We start from the raw sequence: 17,539 nt of genomic DNA, 5'->3' as shown, positions 1-17,539 counted from the left end.
ACACTGCCCTTTCCTACAATGAGTGTGTTCCTCATTGTGACCTGTTGACATGAAGAAAGCCCAAGAAGGATAATGTTGGTTCATGAAAGAATGGCTTTCATTTAAAGGAAGGCTGTTCCTATATATCTTGAACACTTACAAGGCGTGCTTGTATATATTAATGTGCTGTACTGGTACCCTACAGGGTGAATGTGAGTTGGTTTCACTCTGCCAAATCTTATTTAGTTATTCCTGCTCAATTTTGGATGATGTTTCTGGCACAAGTGAGTTGTACCTGTCTTGTGAGCAGGAGATCTGACAGGATGGGTGTAAATCAACTGGAAAATTTGGGTCTACCTCCCCCTGGAAATAATTGCATATTTGGTATCAACAATAGTCAATTTGCTGGAGAGAAATTGATGATTGGGATAATTGATAATCATCTTTGTTTTACCTGGAGAACCTCTCGTTTCATTATATTTTAGGATATCGGCTTCAGCAATGCTAAACTCCTCTTCATTTGCCTTCAATTTCATTTTCTCACTTGCGCAGCATGTGATATGGATAAGGATTTTCAGCATCAGAGCTTATTTTTGAACAGTGACACTTGAACACAGCTTCAAAAATGACCAATTGCTAGCTGATATCCATTGGACTGCTTTGAGTTGCAAGGAGGCCTTCTTAGCTTGTGAAAAAAATGTTTCTTCTTTTTTGTAGGAGTCATTTAAGACATTTCATCCTGAATAGCTAACCCTCCCCATTCCTATACTTCCCTGGATCTATTTAGCTGTGTGAGAAACTGGCCAGTTTGCAGAGGGTAGGCTTGCTAAAAGTACATTTTGCTGATGATGGTGAAAATCAAGTTACTTCATGAATTCTAAATGCGAATCAAGATGGCAGCCCTTTAATTGGCAAAAGCAGCTGCCTGGATTATTGTAACTTTCTTAAGTCAGATATCTTAGCTTTTTTATAAATGGCTGAATTGTTGAGTTAGTGATTCTGGAGCCAGTTTGATTGAATAGCTTCATGGAAACATTCAGTTGGTGCTTGGGTTAAAGACTATTGGGATTACTCAGGCTCATAGAATGATACAGGACAGAAGGAGAGCATTTGGTCCCTTGTGCCTGCCTTTGAAAGGGTGATCATTTAGGCCCATTCCTTCATAGCCCTGGAGTTTGTTCCCCTTCAAGTATTTATTCCAATTCCTTTTTGAAGGTTATTATTAATCTTCTCCTTACACCTTTTCAAGCAGTGCATTCCAAATCATCACAGATCCCTGTGTAAAAAGAATTCTCCTCATGGCACCTCTTATTCTTTTGGCAATTCGTGTCCACATCTGGTGGACCTTTCCACCAGATCACTGACCCTTCCGCGTCTAGAAGTAGTTCCTCTTTATTTTCTAAAAACCCTTCATGATTTTGAACTATTACAACGTCTCTTAACCCTCCCTGCTCTAAAGGAGAACTAGTCTATCCAGATAACTGAAGTCCCATATCCCTCATACTGATCTCGTAAATCTCCTCTGCACTGTCTCTAAGGCCTTGACATCCTTCCAAAAGTATTCTAACTGGGGCCTAACCAGTGATACATAAAAATGTAACATAACTCCCTTGCTGCTGTACTCTGTGCTTCAGTTTATAAAGCCAAGGATCCTGTATGCTTCTTGTGACAGATTTTTTAACCACCAAAAGATTTGTGTACATGCACCCTCTATAAAATTGTGCCGGTTAATTTATTTCGCCTCTCCTCATTCTTCCACCTAAAATTTATCACACCACACTTCTCTGCGTTAAATTGCATTTGACATTTCATTTTTTTAAAAAAATCATTTATGGGATGCGGGCATCGCTGGTTAGGCCAGCATTTATTGTCCATTGCTAATTCCCCTTGAGAAGGTGGTGGTGAGTTGCCTTCTTGAACCGCTGCAGTCCATGTGCTGAAGGTGCATTCACAGAACTGTTAGGGAGGGAGTTCCAGGATTTTGACCCAGTCATAGTAAAGGAATGGCGATATATTTCCTAGTCAGGGCGGTGAGTAGCTTGGAGGCGAACTTCCAGGTGGTGGTGTTCCCAAGTGTCTGCTGCCCTTGCGCTTCAAGATGGTAATTGTCATGGGTTTGGAAGGTGCCCTCTAAGGATGCTTGATTAGTTCCTCCAATGCATCTTGTAGATGGTACACACTGCTGCATTGGTGGTGGAGGGAGTGAATGTGGATGTGGTGCCAATCAAGTGGGCTGCTTTGTCCTGGATGGTGTCCAGCTTCTTGAGTGTTGTGGGAGCTGCACTCATCCAAGCAAGTGGGGAGTATTCCAACACTCTCCTAACTTGTGGCTTTTGGACAGACTTTGGAAAGTCAGGAAGTGAGTTACTCATTCCATGATTACTAGCCTCTGACCTGCTCTTGTAGCCACACTATTTATATGGCTAGTCCAGTTCAGTTTCTGGCCAATGGTAACCCCCAGGATGCTGCTAGTGAGGGATTTAGTGATGGTAATGCCATTGAACATTAAGGGGCGATGGTTGGATTCTCTCTTGTTGGAGATGGTCATTGCCTGACACTTGCTGCGAATGTTACATGCCACTTGTCAGCCCAAGCCTGGATATTGTCCAGTGCTTGTTGCATTTGGACATAGACTGCTTCAGTATCTGAGGAGTCATGAATGGTGCTGAACATTGTGCAATCATCAGCGAACATCCCCACTTCTGACCTTATGATGGAAGGAAGGTCATTGATGAAGCAGCTGAAGATGGTTGGGATGAGGAGACTAACCTGAGGAACTCCTGCAGTGATGTTCTGGGGCTGAGATGATTGACCTCCACAACCACAACCATCTTCCTTTGTGCTAGGTATCACTCCAACCAGCAGAGTTTTCCCCTTGATTCCCATTGACTCCAGTTTCGCTAGGGCTCCTTGATGCCACACTCAGTCAAATGCTGCCATGATATCAAGGGCAGTCACTCTCATCTCACCTCAGGAGTTCAGATCTTCTGTCCATATTTCAACCAAGGCTGTAATGAGGTCAGGAGGTGAGTGTTCCTGGCGGAACCCAAACTAGACATCAGTGAGCAGGTTATTGCTAAGCAAGTGCCACTTGATAGCACTGTTGATGACCCCTTCCATTACTTTACTGATGATCGAGAGTAGACTGATGGGGCGGTAATTGGCTGGGTTGGATTTGTCCATGCCTAGACAATTTTCCACGTTTTCGGGTAGATGCCAGTGTTGTAGGTATACAAGAACAGCTTGTCTAGGGGTGCGGCAGGTTCTGGAGCACAAGTCTTCAGTGCTATTGCCAGCATATTGTCAGGGCCCATAGCCTTTGCAGTATCCAGTGCCCTCAGCCATTACTTGATATGACATGGAGTGAATCGAATTGATTGAAGACTGGCATTGTGATGGTGGGGACCTCCTGGAGGAGGCCAAGATGGATCATCCACTCAGTAATTCAGGATGAGAATTGTTGAGAATGCTTCAGCCTTATCTTTTGTACTGATGTGCTGGGCTCCCCCATCATTGAGGATGGAGATATTTGTGGAATCTCCTCCTCCAGTGAGTTATTTAATTGTCTACAGCCATTCACAAATGGATGTGGTAGGACTACAGAGCTTAGATCTGATCCGTTGATTGTGGAATCGCTTAGCTCTGTCTATCACTTGCTGCTTATGATGTTTGGCACGCAAGTAGTCCTGTGTTGTAGCTTCACTAGGTTGACACCTTATTTTTAGGTATGCCTGGTGCTGCTCCTGGCATGTCCTCCTGCACTCTCCTTTGAACCAGGGTTGATCCCCTGGCTTTGTGGTGATGGTAGAGTGGGAGATATGATGGGCCATGAGGTTACAGATTGTGGTTAAGTACAATTCTGCTGCTGCTGATGGCCCACAGCACCTCATGGATGCCCAGACTTGTGTTGACAGATCTGTTCAAAATCTAACCCATTTAGCATGGTGGTAGTGCCACACAACACGATGGAGGATACCCTCCGTGTGAAGCCGGGTCTTTGCCTCCACAATGACTGTGCGGTGGTCACTCCTACCGACACTGTCATGGACAGATGCATCTGTGGCAAGCAGGTTGGTGAGGATGAGGTCAAATATTTTTCTCTCTTGGTTCCCTCACCACCTGCCACAGACCCAGTCTAGCAGCTACGACCTTTAGGTCTCAGCCAGCTCGGTCAATAGTGGTGCTACCGAGCCACTCTTGGTGATGGACATTGAAGTCCCCCACCCAAGGTCCATTCTGCGCCCTTTCCACCCTCAGTGCTTCTTCCAAGTGATGTTCAACATGGAGGAGCACCAATTCATCAGCTGAGGGAGGGCGGTACGTGGTAATCAGCAGGTTTCCTTGCCCATGTTTGACCTGATGCCACGAGACTTCATGGGGTCCAGAACCGATGTTGAAGACTCCCAGGGCAACTCCCTCCTGACTGTATACCACTGTGCCACCATCTCTGCTGGGTCTGTCCTACCAGCGGGACAGGACATACCCAGGGATGGTGATGGTGGTGTCTGGGACATTGTCTGTAAGGTATGATTCCGTGAGGATGATTATGTCAGGCTGGTGCTTGACTAGTCTGTGAGACAGCTCTCCAAATTTTGGCACAAGCACCCAGATATCAGTAAGGAGGACTTTGCAGGGTCAACAGGGCTGAGTTTGCCCTTGTCATTTCCGGTACCTAGGTTGATTTCAGCTGGTCCGTCTGGTTCCATTCCTTATAGACTTTCCTCATGATTGTGATACAGCTGAGTGGCTTGCTAGGCCATTTAAGAGTCAACCACATTGCTGTGAATCTGGAGTAGGGAGGCCGTTTCTGTCCCTAAAGGGCATTAGTGAACCAGATGGGTTTTTATGACGATTTACAATGGTTTTATGGTCACTATCACCAAGACTAGCTTTTTTAATTGCATATGTATTATGTGAATTTAAATTCCACACTGCTGTGTTGGGACTTGAACCCATGACCCCATGAACCCAAAGCATTAGCCTGGGCCTTTGGATTGCTGGTCCAGGGACATTACCACTACAGCACCACCTCCCCCCAATACTAGCCGATGCTCATGATGTTGCTCAGGAATAATATAATTTGTGTGTCTGTTTTCCTCTAACTGTCTTTGTGTTAGTCTTCCAATTATTGATTATTTCTATTTTGTCTATTGGTCATTTTGATTGTCCTCTGGCTCCTTTTTTCTGCTTTGCTGCAATATGCAATATTTTATGTACACATCAGTCAAAAGCAATTTTATTAAGATACCGCAGCTTAAAAATGCTTTACAAACTTCTATTTTCATCCCAAATGATCCCTTTAATGATGACACCCCACCTACGACCTTAAACATTCACTCCCTCCAACACCGGTGCATGGTGCAAGATGCACTGCTGCAACTTATCGAGGCTCCATCGACAGTACTTTCCTAACCCGCAACCTCTACCACCTGGAAGGGCAAGGGGCAGCGGATACTTGGGGACACCACCACCTGCAATTTCCCCTCCGAGTCTCATACCATCCTGACCTGGAACAGTATCCCCATTCCTTCACTGTCGCTGGCTCAAAATCCTGGTACTCCCTTCGTAACAGCACTCTGGGTATTCTGACAATGCCTGGCCTGCAGCGGGTTCAAGAGGGCAGCTCACCACCACCTTCTCAGGCGCAATTAGGAATGGGCAATAAATGCTGGCCTAGCCAGTGATGCCCACATCCCATGAATGAATAAAAAAAATGTTTAGCCATCTTAGTGGCTGGTATTAACACTAACTAAACTTTACAAAGCAGATGAACAATTAACAGACTTGTGTTGCATTCACCAGGTTGTGAATGACCTTTTAAAAGTGCTGTGTGACGCACTCAGAACACTAAATTTCATGTGATTTAATGTCCAGGCCACGATTGAATGATCTTTGCCAAATGAAGTGACTTCATGGGGCATTTACTTTTGAAGAAAGAGCAGTTCTGGGGTAGAACACCTCTCATAGTTTTCTTAACTGAAACACAGCCAGAAAACGCTTGTAGTGAACAGCGGGGTGGTAGAGTGGCCACCGGCTTTATTTTACATGCCAAGTTGGGGGGGGGGGCTGTAAAATTCCCCTCTCTTCCCCCACCACCCCCAAGACTTTCTTTGATGGAGCTGTAATAATTAGATTGTACAGTACTATGGCCTGCTCACACCTTTTGCACTTCATTTCATTCTGGTCAGAAAGGAACAAAGGAAAATGGTTTATTTCACTAATCATACTCCCTTTGACATAAGGGACCATGAATGGGGTACCAAAGAGCAATCTCTCCCTGCATCCAGACATTTGCTGATGTGGCAACACATCCACCAAGTAAGAGCCAGAGAGGCATGCAGAAATTTGCAACTGCACTTCTCTCATTCTGTTTTTAGTTTTAATAATCTTATCAGCAGCCTACACTTCTCTCAACTTTCCTTAATCTACTGAACGTGCTATTAATTGAATGGATTTGTCTACGCAGGTAAAATCTGGGGTCCTCATGAACATTTTGGGCATCCTCCTACTCTTGCTGGCTATAAACACCTGGGGTCTGTACGTGTTCGAACTGTCAACTTTTCCTGACTGGGCCAGGATCCACACAGAGGGCATCCAGAATGTCACTATGATCTCCCTGAATGGAACTATGTAATACAGGACACTGTGAGACATCGAGTCACAAAACCTCCAAGGCCAATGGCATAATGTTGCTGAAAGTGAACCAACTGTCGAGAAATTAGATTGGATCCAACTGTGTGAATGTGAAAAATTTACACTTGATTTTTTTAAGAATCATTGTATATTAAATTAAACATTAATTTTATGTTGGATAAAAAGCCATTATGGAGTCCTTACAAATATTTTAAATTAGTTTTTGTCTTTAATGATAATTATTAAAATGAACTTTACATCCTCTGATTTTAGCATTATAACGAAACACAGCATACCTAATGGGCCAGATTATCATCAGGCTGGAGTCGGGAGATTTCCTGATTTCGCAATCCCGCCTCCTAACAGGCAGTGCCTGCCAAGTCTATTTTCATCCAGCGGAGATGCCATCTCTGGCAGCAGGCTCCAGGCGTAGATGGAATCAGGCCAATGCCGAGACATCTAGTTTGAAAGGCCTGCCTCTGTTCACTGGAATATTGGCCCAGTTCTGGAGATGAGTGTGAGGCCCCATAATCCGCACCCCCATGCTCCTCATCCCCTACCCATAACCTCATCTCCCTCAATCTCCCATACTTCCCATGACCCCTCACCACCCCATATCCTCCTCACCCTACTCAACCCCCATACCCCCCTCACCAATACTCCACCTCATCCCTTCACCCTCCAATTCCCCCTAATCCTCCTCAGCACCCCCTTATCCCTTCACCACCCCCCCCATAAATGCCTCTCACTCACATACCTCACCTAACTCACTCACCCAGTATCCACTATAAACAGAACTCACAAGCCCTATTATAACATTTGGAAGTGTTTGAAGAAAATCTCATAAGTATGTCAAAATACACAAATGTTACTTGAAAAGCCACTTTAAAGCATTATTCTTTTAAAAGCTCATAAATCTATCAAAATAAACAAAACCACATTGTCCTTTACAGCTGTCTCAATAAATACTGCTGAGCAGAATCTATTAGTGGGTTGGAAGTCAATCAAACATGCAGAATGACACTCCACTGAAAAACTGTATAAACAACCATTGCTGAGCAGAATCAATTCAAGCATCCTAACACAGCCAGAAGCTCAGCCATCTGCCAAAGCTATGAAACAGTCAAACAGATGACTGAGTTGAACTTCGGGGGGGGGGAAAAAATAAAGCAATGGAGACGTTTCACTCAATCAGACTGGATCCCAATAGTTTACAAAGCAGAATAGCACTTTAATGAGTAGATAATGTACTCTCATGCATCTGAAGACATTTCCACTTTTACAATGCTGTTCTTTCCTTTGAAAGTTTGCCAGTTGTCAGAGGCAACATCTTGGCAACCACATTATTTAATGGTCATTTACCATTTCAAAGCAAATCATTGTGATCATTCACTAAGGTAAAACCAGACATAACTTATGCTATAGCATTTCATTATGACATATGAGGTAGGAAACACCTTTTATAATGATCTTCCATATGGTTCTCAGCTCCAAACCATGGTTCCCTCATGGCTTACAACACCCCTATGTTGGTGTGATTCATGCTGTCTCCAAAGTCCACTCTGTTCCTTCAAAATTGTGAAAGATTGGAGATGCCCACTTCCAAGGTGCCGACAATGTCGGAACCCCTGTAAAAAGGGCTTATCCTGTGCTAATGAAAATTTCTGGTGCTGGGAATGGGGGCACAAATCCCAGATTGGGATCCCACCCGTCATCTTTAAAGCCTGCCCGAAGTGTTTCATCCCCACGTCAGGACAGGAAAGTTTGACCCAACAAATTCATTGAGATAATGATATTTCTGACTAATATGTGAAAAAATATATATTACATTGGACAGCAGAGGAATTTCATTCCAAAGATGGAAGGTAACTAGGGATACAGACATTGCTGAGAATACCATACTTTTCTGAATATAATGCACAATTGATCTAGAAATTAGGGTATGTATTATGCATGATGACAAATCAAAATTGTTTATTTTGCAGCTGAGCAAGAATGTTTTTATAGTTGTGCTGTGAATGATAATACATACTAGAAATGTTGAGTTTTGAAGTTTAAATTTAAATTAAGTGAGTTTTTTAAAAATTCTCCCTGTTTCTTCTGATTGCCGAATGCGGGTATGTGAGGTTGATCCTTGAGAAAGGAACTGGCTTGTATATCTCCTGACCTCTGCTTGTCTCCAAAATCATTAGATTATTTTGAGATCTTTGAAAATGATGAGACAAAATTATGTAATGAAGAGACAGTACACTGTAGTTTCAAATATGCAGTTTAGTGACACTGCAATATACAGGAGTGTAAACACACTTTACGACAATCACAAGATTACAGAGGCTTTACAGTGCAGAAAGAGGCACTTCGGCCCATCAAGTCTGCACTGACTCTCTGAAAGAGCATTCCACCTAGTCATATTTCACCCCTTTCTATTTTTACTTAGTTCTGTTGAAGGGTCACGAGGACTCGAAACGTCAACTGTGCTCTTCTCCACCGATGCTGCCGGACCTGCTGAGTTTTTCCAGGTATTTCTGTTTTTGTTTTTGTTTTGGCTTTCCAGCATCCGCAGTTCTTTCCTTTTATTCTACCTAGTCCCACTCGCCTGCCTTATCCTCGTAACCTTGCTCATTATTTATTTTCAGGTAGTAATCCAATTCCCTTTCAAATAACTCGATCAAGCTTGCCTCCACCACCCTTTCAGGAGGTTTGTTCCAGACTCCAACCATCCTCTGGGTGAAAAAAATTTTCCTCACATCACTTCTACTCCTTTTGCCAATTATTTTGAATCTGTGCCCTCTAGTTCTCAATGCTCTCTTGAGTGAGAATAGTTTCTCACTATTTACCCTGTCTGCACCTCGCAGGTTCTTGAATACCTCTATCAAGTCTCTTCTCAGCCTTCTTTTCTCCAAGGAAAACTACCAACCTTTCCAATCTATCCTCATAGCTACAGTTCTTCACCCCAAGAACCATTCTTGTGAATCCCCTCTGTACTCTCTCCATGCCTTCACAGCTTTCCTCAAGTATGACATCCAGAACTGGACACAGTACTCCAAATGAGGCCTAGCTAGCGTCTTATACAAGTTCAACATGACCTCCTTATTCATATACTCAATGCCCCTATTAGTAAAGCCAAAGATACTATAAGCTTTATTAACTGCTCTCTCAACATGAGCTTCCATCGTCAATGACTTTTGCTCATATACAATGAGGTCCCTCTGTTCTTGTACCTCCTTTAGAGGCTCTCCCTTTATTTTATATTATCTCACCATATTCATCTTGCCAACTTCTCTGCATTGAAATGAATCTGCCACTTGTCTGCCCAATCCACCAACATGTCTATGTCCATTTGAAGTTCAAGACTATCCTCATTACAGTTGACAACATTTCCAATCTTCATATCATCTGCAAATTTTGAAATCATGCGCTGCACACCACACTGTAGGTCATTAATATATACCAGGAAGAGCAAGGGTCTCAACACTGACCCCTGGGGCACACCACTACAAACCTTCCTCCAACCTGAAAAACAACCATTTATCATTACTCTCTGTTTCCTGTCACTCAGCCAATTTCTTAGCGAAGTGCCTACTTTCACTTTCATTCCATGAGCTAGAGCTTTGCTCTCAAGTCTGTTGTGCAGCACTGTATCAAATGCCTTTTGGAAATTATTTACACCACATCAACAGCATTTCCCATATCAACCTTCTCTGTTACCTCCTCCAAAAATTCCATAAGTTTGTTAAACATGATTTTCCCTTAATGAATCTGTGCTGGCTTTCCTTAATTATCCTGCACTTTTCTAAGTGACTTTTGATTTTATCCCAAATTATAGTTTTCAGAAGTTTCCCTGCCACTGAGGTCTGTAGTTGCCAGCTTTATCCTTGCATCCCTTTTTGAACAAGGGTATAAAATTCACAATTCTCCAGTCTTCTGGCACCTCCCTCTTGTCTAAGAAGACAGGAAGAACATCAATAACGCCTCTGCAATTTCCATTCTCACTTCCCTCAGCACTCATTGATGCATCTCACCCAGTCCTGCTACCTTATCTATTTTAAGTAAAGATAGCCTTTCCAACACCACCTCCTCCTCAGCTGTAAATTATTCTAGTGTACCAGTTATCTCCTCTCTCATCTCAGCCTGGGTAGCATCTTTTTCCTTTGTAAAGATTGAGCCTAGTCAGTCACCATAACCTGGGATGAAGATATACAACAACAAAAATGAACAGCAAGCTACAACAACATCATAGATTTATGTAGCATCTTTAACATCGTAAAACATTTAGTCGTTTGGTAGTACAGAACTTGCTGAAAAAAGAGACATGCTTTCGACTTTGGAACAAAAGCTTGGCAGTTAACTGTTCTCTGCTGCATTCTACATGGCAATGCCTCTACCAATCAGAGTCCACTTGTGAACCAATCAGTTTCTCATGCAATATATATTGTTGTTCCCTTTACTGTTGGTTTATCTTGCATAGCTGTCCTGACGAGTGCAAGACGAAAAACTTCAATAGCATGTCTCTTTTTCAACACAAGTCACTTCACAGAGGCATAATCAAAAAAAAATGAATGTGTCAAAGGAAACATTATGAGGTGTTGTTCAAAAAAGTGGGTTTTAAGGAGGCAAGAGAGGTAGAAAGACACAGCGAAGGAAATTTCAGAGAGTGGGCCTAGGCAGCTAAAGGCACAGTCTCCAATGGTGGAGCAAAGATAGGGTGCAGAAGAGGCCAGACACAGAAAGACAGAGATATCAGGAGTGAGGAGTGCTGTTGTTGGGCGGTGGAGGCTATAGCAACTGGGACAAGGCCACAAAGGAATATAAAAATGAGCAGTCAACCACAACCCTAAGGTACGAGTCCTGATCTGCTAAGACCAGCAGTTGGAAAGATTGTGTTTAAAATCTTTCCAGCAACCCTCAGAGCCAACATAAAAGCAGCTACTGCCTCTAAAGGCATTGCTGCACATCTAACAGATCTTTAGTTTCAGTGAGATGTTTAACTTCAGTTAAAACTAAGGGGCGAATTATATGTTTTTGGACTGGGTGGAAAGTCAACCCGGAAAGTGTGCGATCCACTGACTCCCGTCCCTGCCCTTAATACACACCGAATAAGGCGTGTTGCAGTCAATTAGTGGACGCCTGGAGGGAAGTTGGCCAATCATAGCTGCATGGGAAGCTTGCTTCCCGACCACAAGCCCTCCCCTTTGCTCCTTTCTAAGCTTGCGTTTAGTTTCAGGGCCGGTTTCTCATGCCTGTTTTTAAATGCCACACCGTAGTAAGCTCTTGTGACTTGAGCTGATATGACAAATAATAGTGTTGCATTTTTGTTGCAGCTGCATTCCCATTGTAACGTGATTAACAGCTTAGTGTGAGGGTTCTGAGAATCGACATTGCCAGGCAGTGTTCACTGCAGCAGAGGGTTAATGCCGCAGTTGTGACTAGAATTGCAAAGTACCCCCACTCCCAGAAACAGTCTTTAGTGATCATTTTGAAGGCACGTAAAATATTTTTTAAAACGTCATTTAAGGTGTCACCACGTTCCTCAGCAGTACCTGCTGGTATGTTCAGCCGCTGTCCCGGTGGCAGGCCTTGCCCGTCACCCTTGTGCCGCCTCGTTTAACCGTCCCAAACTTTCTTAGATCTGACGCTCGAAAAATCCACCAGGCAACATAAAACTGTGGATGACTGGGTTGTTAACAAGCTTAATGGCTTGTTAATTAGTTTTTCAAAAATGCCGGGTGGGCTGCTGATTCTGGCCAACTTCCGTACTATCGGAGACTGGCATGGTGACGGAGGATGTTGGCGACTGACGTCAGCATGTCAAATTTTACATAAGCGCAGGGTGGGTTCGAACATGAATTTCAGCCCTAAGTCAGTTCTTCCTTCAGATCTGTGAGAAACCATCCACAATACCTCACTTCTTACTGTAGGACACTGTTGTAACCATGTAGCTAAGCGCAATTAGGGATGGGCAATAAATGCTGGTCCAGCCAGCAACACCCACATCCCATGAACGATAGAAGCAGCATCCAATCTACTTGATACGTTTGAACTGTGAATAAAATTTATCACATGCTGCAGTTGTTGCACACTGAGCTCCCTGCCCTCAACCTACTTGTTCCACCTCTTGCACTAAGCGAGATTAAAGCAGCTTTGTGTAATTCCCAGTGTTGATGAGACGTGTGACATTGCAGAATTACCACCATGTACTACTCTTGCAATAATGGAAAAGTTCCTGTTTTAACAATGCGAAGTTAATGTAACACTAGTATTGGCACAAAGGGAACACTTTAAAAGCCTTTTTTGTTGCAGCAGTTAAAGCTAGAGCAACAATCACTGACTAGTTATTGGTTCCAGTGTATTCCAGTATTGCCTGTGACTAAGGTCAGCCAAAAAGCAGTAATACTGGAGCAGGGCAATACACCTTCCACTGTATTATGAAGTAATTTCAAGTCACATATAATACTCAGGGTAAAGAAATAAATAACTTGCACCTTTCATCAGCTCAGGATGTTTCAAAATGCATTACAGAAAGTTTTTTTATTGAAATGTAGGATATACAAAAGCCAATTTGCACATAGCAAACTCCCACAATCAACAGTGACATAAACGACCAGATTATCTATTTCAATTATGCTAGACGAGGAATAACTATTGGCTAGGTCACAAGGGAGAACACCCCTGCTCATTCATGAAAGGCGCCATGGAATCTTTTGGAATCACTTGAGAGGGCAGAAGGATTCATTCAAAAGATAAGCTCCTCTGACAGTGTAGCTCTGTACTGTACTGAGCACTGTACTGAAGTGCAAGCTTAGGTGGTATGCTCAAAGTGGACATAATTGAATTAAACTGACTCAGAGGTGACAGTGCTGCTACTGACCATGGCTTAGACCATAGGATATTAGCCAGTTTGTGTTTTGTAATGCCTTAATCTTCAGCCCCTGCAGGTTAGTCTTGATTTCCATTTCCGCAATAGTAAACCAGCTGCTTTCAATACTCTTGTCAACAGGCATGCGCCCTTTGCCTTTATCCTAAAATGACCAGTATCATTCAGAGAGGACAGTCGTGGTTACTTCTGCTTGTTTGAGCAAGGAACCAGATTGATACCACTTGTAAGATTTGGTTTTCTTTGGCTTCAGACCCCTACATCCAAAATTCAGGACAGCCTATCAGTCAAATCTAAGTCATTTTTATCAGTTCTCAGAATCCCTCTGGCTGCACCTCATCGAACCATTCTTCATATGACAGCCAAGATGGAAAGAAAGACTTGAAAGATTTGTATTTGTATAGCACCTTTCACACCCACAGGATGTACCAAAGCACTTTATAACCAATGAAATTATTTTGAAATGTAGTCATTGTTGGAATGTGCAAGTTACTGTCAGCCATGGCTCAGTGGGTAGCACACTCACCTCTGAATCAGAGGTTGTGAGATCAAGTCCCACTGCAGCAGGTCTTGAGCACAAAAATCTAGACTGATTACTCCAGTGCAGTACTGAGGGAGCGATGCACTGCCTTTCGAGTGTGATGTTAAACCATGGCTCCATCTGTCCTCTCAAGTAGGTGTAAAGCACTACCTTGAAGAAGTGGCCCTGGCCACTAGTTATCCCTCAATCAACATCACAGAAACAGATTATCTGATCATATCACAGAATGCCAGACAATATTCTGATGAGGAAGAGCATTAAGGCTGAGCCTAATCCCATCCTCACAGTGCTATCATGGGTGTATTTTCCAGTAAGTAGAAGTGGAAACCTGGGCTACTTTCTAAGTTAGGGGACGGTAACACCAATTATAATAGCTCTTCTATGCCCTTGGCTGAGATCAGCTCATCATGCCTAGATATAGTTGTATTATTGTTGTATTATTCATAAAGAGTTAAAAACTAATTGTTGTGTGAAGGTACAACCAGGGTACCACATTTACTGCTGCATTGCAGTAAGGTCCCAAGCAGCAATGTATCAGGCTGCCAGCCACATGGAGAGTTGGTAAGAAATACACTTAATGAAGCTCCAGCATTTTGAGTCTAAAAGCTTTTTCATTCACTTACAGGATATGGGCATTGCTGGCTCAGCCAGCATTTATTGCCCATCCCTAATTGCCCTCAGGAAGGTGGTGGTGAGCTGCCCTCTTGAACTGCTGCAGTCCATGTGGTGTAGGTACACCCACAGTGCTATTAGGGAGGGAGTTCCATGATTTTGGCCCAGCAACAGTGAAGGAACAGTGATATATTTCCAAGTCAGGATGGTGAGTGGTGTGGAGGGGAACTCCCAGGTGGCGGTGTTCCGATCTATCTGCAGCCCTTGTCCTTCTATATGGTAGTGGTCGTGGGTTTGGAAGGTGCTGCCTAAGTGTGAGTATTTCAAACTTCTGGGAACAAGAAGACATAGCACCAGAGGTCAAAATGTTTACTGAAGTTTCCCGTCAGAACTACTGAGAAATCCAACACTTTATTGCAAATGCCCTACTCCCTGTAACAATAAAGTCAAACGTTAATGACAGTTCTAATTTTGCTGGTCCTCACAAGGAATGACACTTGCATATGAACACAGTGCACTTTGACTGTACAGCAGTTATTCAACATGTGTTAACCCATGATTCCACAGAACAGAACCATTTAGAAAACCTTCCATAAATGATTCATGTCAATGATAGGAATAATCAAATAATTATCAACCTGGATGCTAGACAAAGTGTTTCAACATGACCCTGGAACATTAACTCATGCATTAAATGTGTTTTGACCTTTCGTGCAGAAGGTAGCGTTTTTGTTTTAAAGAGACAGTACACTGAAATTGAGAACAATCGCCAAGATTTTGCATTAAGAATAACAGCAGCCATCAGTGCTCACTGTTATTACAGAATAAATCGGGCAACACCTTCCAGAATCTGCACGCGTGTGTAGTTAAAACAAAGTTGGGCCTGGGAATCCATAGCAAATCCAGAAAAACCGCACCCTAACTTTGGCTGAGATCCACCAGAACAGCCAGGAATTAGACTAAGACTCCTACGTACCAAATCTTGGCTTTGCGTCAAACAATTGGGATGTCCCTTCAGATTACTTCAGCTCCTGAATAATAAGCAATCCTCTTTTAACATTTGGGCTGCTGCTCATAGCCCTTGGTAACCGTCGTACCCCAACAGCTAAAGAAACACATTTCTAAAATCGATGCCTCGGCCTCCCGTTTACTTGTCGCTCCTAATGCTGAATGGCTATCTTAAAAATCAAGTGCCTTTTGCTGTAAAACATCAGGAGCGCAGCATCGACAAGGAAGAACAAGCTGTAAGAAACAGAGGATCCGATTGCTACATTTTGCTGCTCATTTGGTTGGAATAGTGATAAATTTACTTCCTCAGCACCTGAATTCCATATAACCCATGATGAAAGGCTATTGATGTAGTATAAAGGGTTAATGATAAATATATACGGCTGCATTTGTCACCAACAGCACGTACGCACAGTTCTAGTGTTACACTCCGGTCTGTCATTGCAGGCAACAGAGGAGGAAGCGGCTAGGAGCAGAGATGCTTACCAAACGGCACTTGGAATTGCAGGGCAGTATTTTACAACTACTGCTTCTTGTAAAGTAGGAAAAAAAAATGCTTCCAAAAAAAAAAATCAAGGAAGCCAAAGTGGAATCTTGACCCATGACATAAAACCTAGCTGTGCAGAAAATCGGTGCCCCTGTTTGCTCATGTAACAACAGCTCCTAAAAATTTTTAAAATGACGATAACCGGCAGAGTAAACATTTAACAAGTTATCTGGGATGATCCACACTGAGGATTTCAGATGCAGGACTATGACAGCAAAGCTCATGGGCCTTTAATTATTAAGGCCTTAAATGAACAATGAAATTGTAATGCTCAGGAGAAAAGAACAATTCTCAGCTTGCAGCTTCTAATTATACTTTTAAAAATATTCAGCCTTTTCTATCATGGCAAGTAATGTCTCAGGAACATATCAGGGTGATTGAAAAAATATTGCCACAAGAACAAAAAAAAGCTTTCTGACAGGCTGGGAGCAGTGGAGTGACGTGATTAGTTTTCTGTACATGAATGGACCAGTGCGCAGACGCAGATGGGCATCGACAGCCATCTTGTGTTGGCAGGAGATACAGTGAATACATAAATATATGGTCTACATGGTCAGTGACGTAAGATCACATAATAACAGAGCATGGAGAGAGATAGCTCTATGCAGAGCCTCGTGCTGAGTCTACCTTGTGAATAGTGAGCATAATGTTCAATAAAAGATAGAGCCTTATCTTCAAGTCCAGGACCACGACTACCACATCTAACAGTAAAACAACAATAGCAGAGCTGACTTGAAATGTGAACTGTGTTTGGCTCTCAATAGATGCTGCCAGATCTGCTGAGTAGTTCAAGCATGTTAAGTTTTTATTTCATATTTCCATCATTTGTAGTATTTTGCATTTGCTTTCATATCAACTCATCTGACTTGCGACTCTTACGCATCATCTCCCTAAACCAGATCCCCAGTCAAAGTAGGCAGGTAATCAGCTTGGGATAATTTTCCCGATGATTTTCCTTCCTTTCCTATGTGGGGAGTGGAAATAAAGGAATACATAAGATTGAGAACGAACAGTGTGGATAGTAGCAACTGTGAACCCACATTCTATTGCTCTGCAGCACAATTTTTTTTGGATATCCATAGCACTACCCTCTATTTTTGCATAACTCCACCATTTTCTGACGCATTTGAGGGAAAAAGAAGACCTGCGTTTATTTAACGATTTTCATAACATTGGGACATCCCGAAATGCTTTAGAGCCAATGAAGTACTTTTGAAGTGTAATCACTGGTGTAATGTAGGAACGTGGCAGCCAATTTGCACATAGCAAACTCCCACAAACAGCAAGAGATAAATGAGCAGATAAGTAATCTGTTTGATTGATCTTGTTTGACTGACAAGTATTA

General features: G+C 42.8%; 1 protein-coding gene across 1 annotated transcript in view; it reads left to right on the top strand.

Annotated features, from left to right (window-relative positions):
- LOC121287135 (solute carrier family 13 member 3-like) overlaps positions 1 to 6,705 on the top strand; it is a 38,328-nt gene extending 31,623 nt beyond the window's left edge. The window contains exon 13 of the mRNA XM_041204702.1: positions 6,446 to 6,705. Coding sequence (XP_041060636.1) covers positions 6,446 to 6,613 — 168 coding nt within the window. The 3' untranslated portion in view covers positions 6,614 to 6,705. The remainder of the gene's footprint in view (positions 1 to 6,445) is intronic.
- Positions 6,706 to 17,539: the final 10,834 nt, after the last annotated feature.

The sequence above is a fragment of the Carcharodon carcharias genome, chromosome 14 (genome assembly GCF_017639515.1).
Source record: "Carcharodon carcharias isolate sCarCar2 chromosome 14, sCarCar2.pri, whole genome shotgun sequence".
In the NCBI taxonomy this organism is placed as follows: domain Eukaryota; kingdom Metazoa; phylum Chordata; class Chondrichthyes; order Lamniformes; family Lamnidae; genus Carcharodon; species Carcharodon carcharias.
Note: the sequence above shows the minus strand (reverse complement) of the source record. Positions and strands in the feature narration are given on the sequence as shown.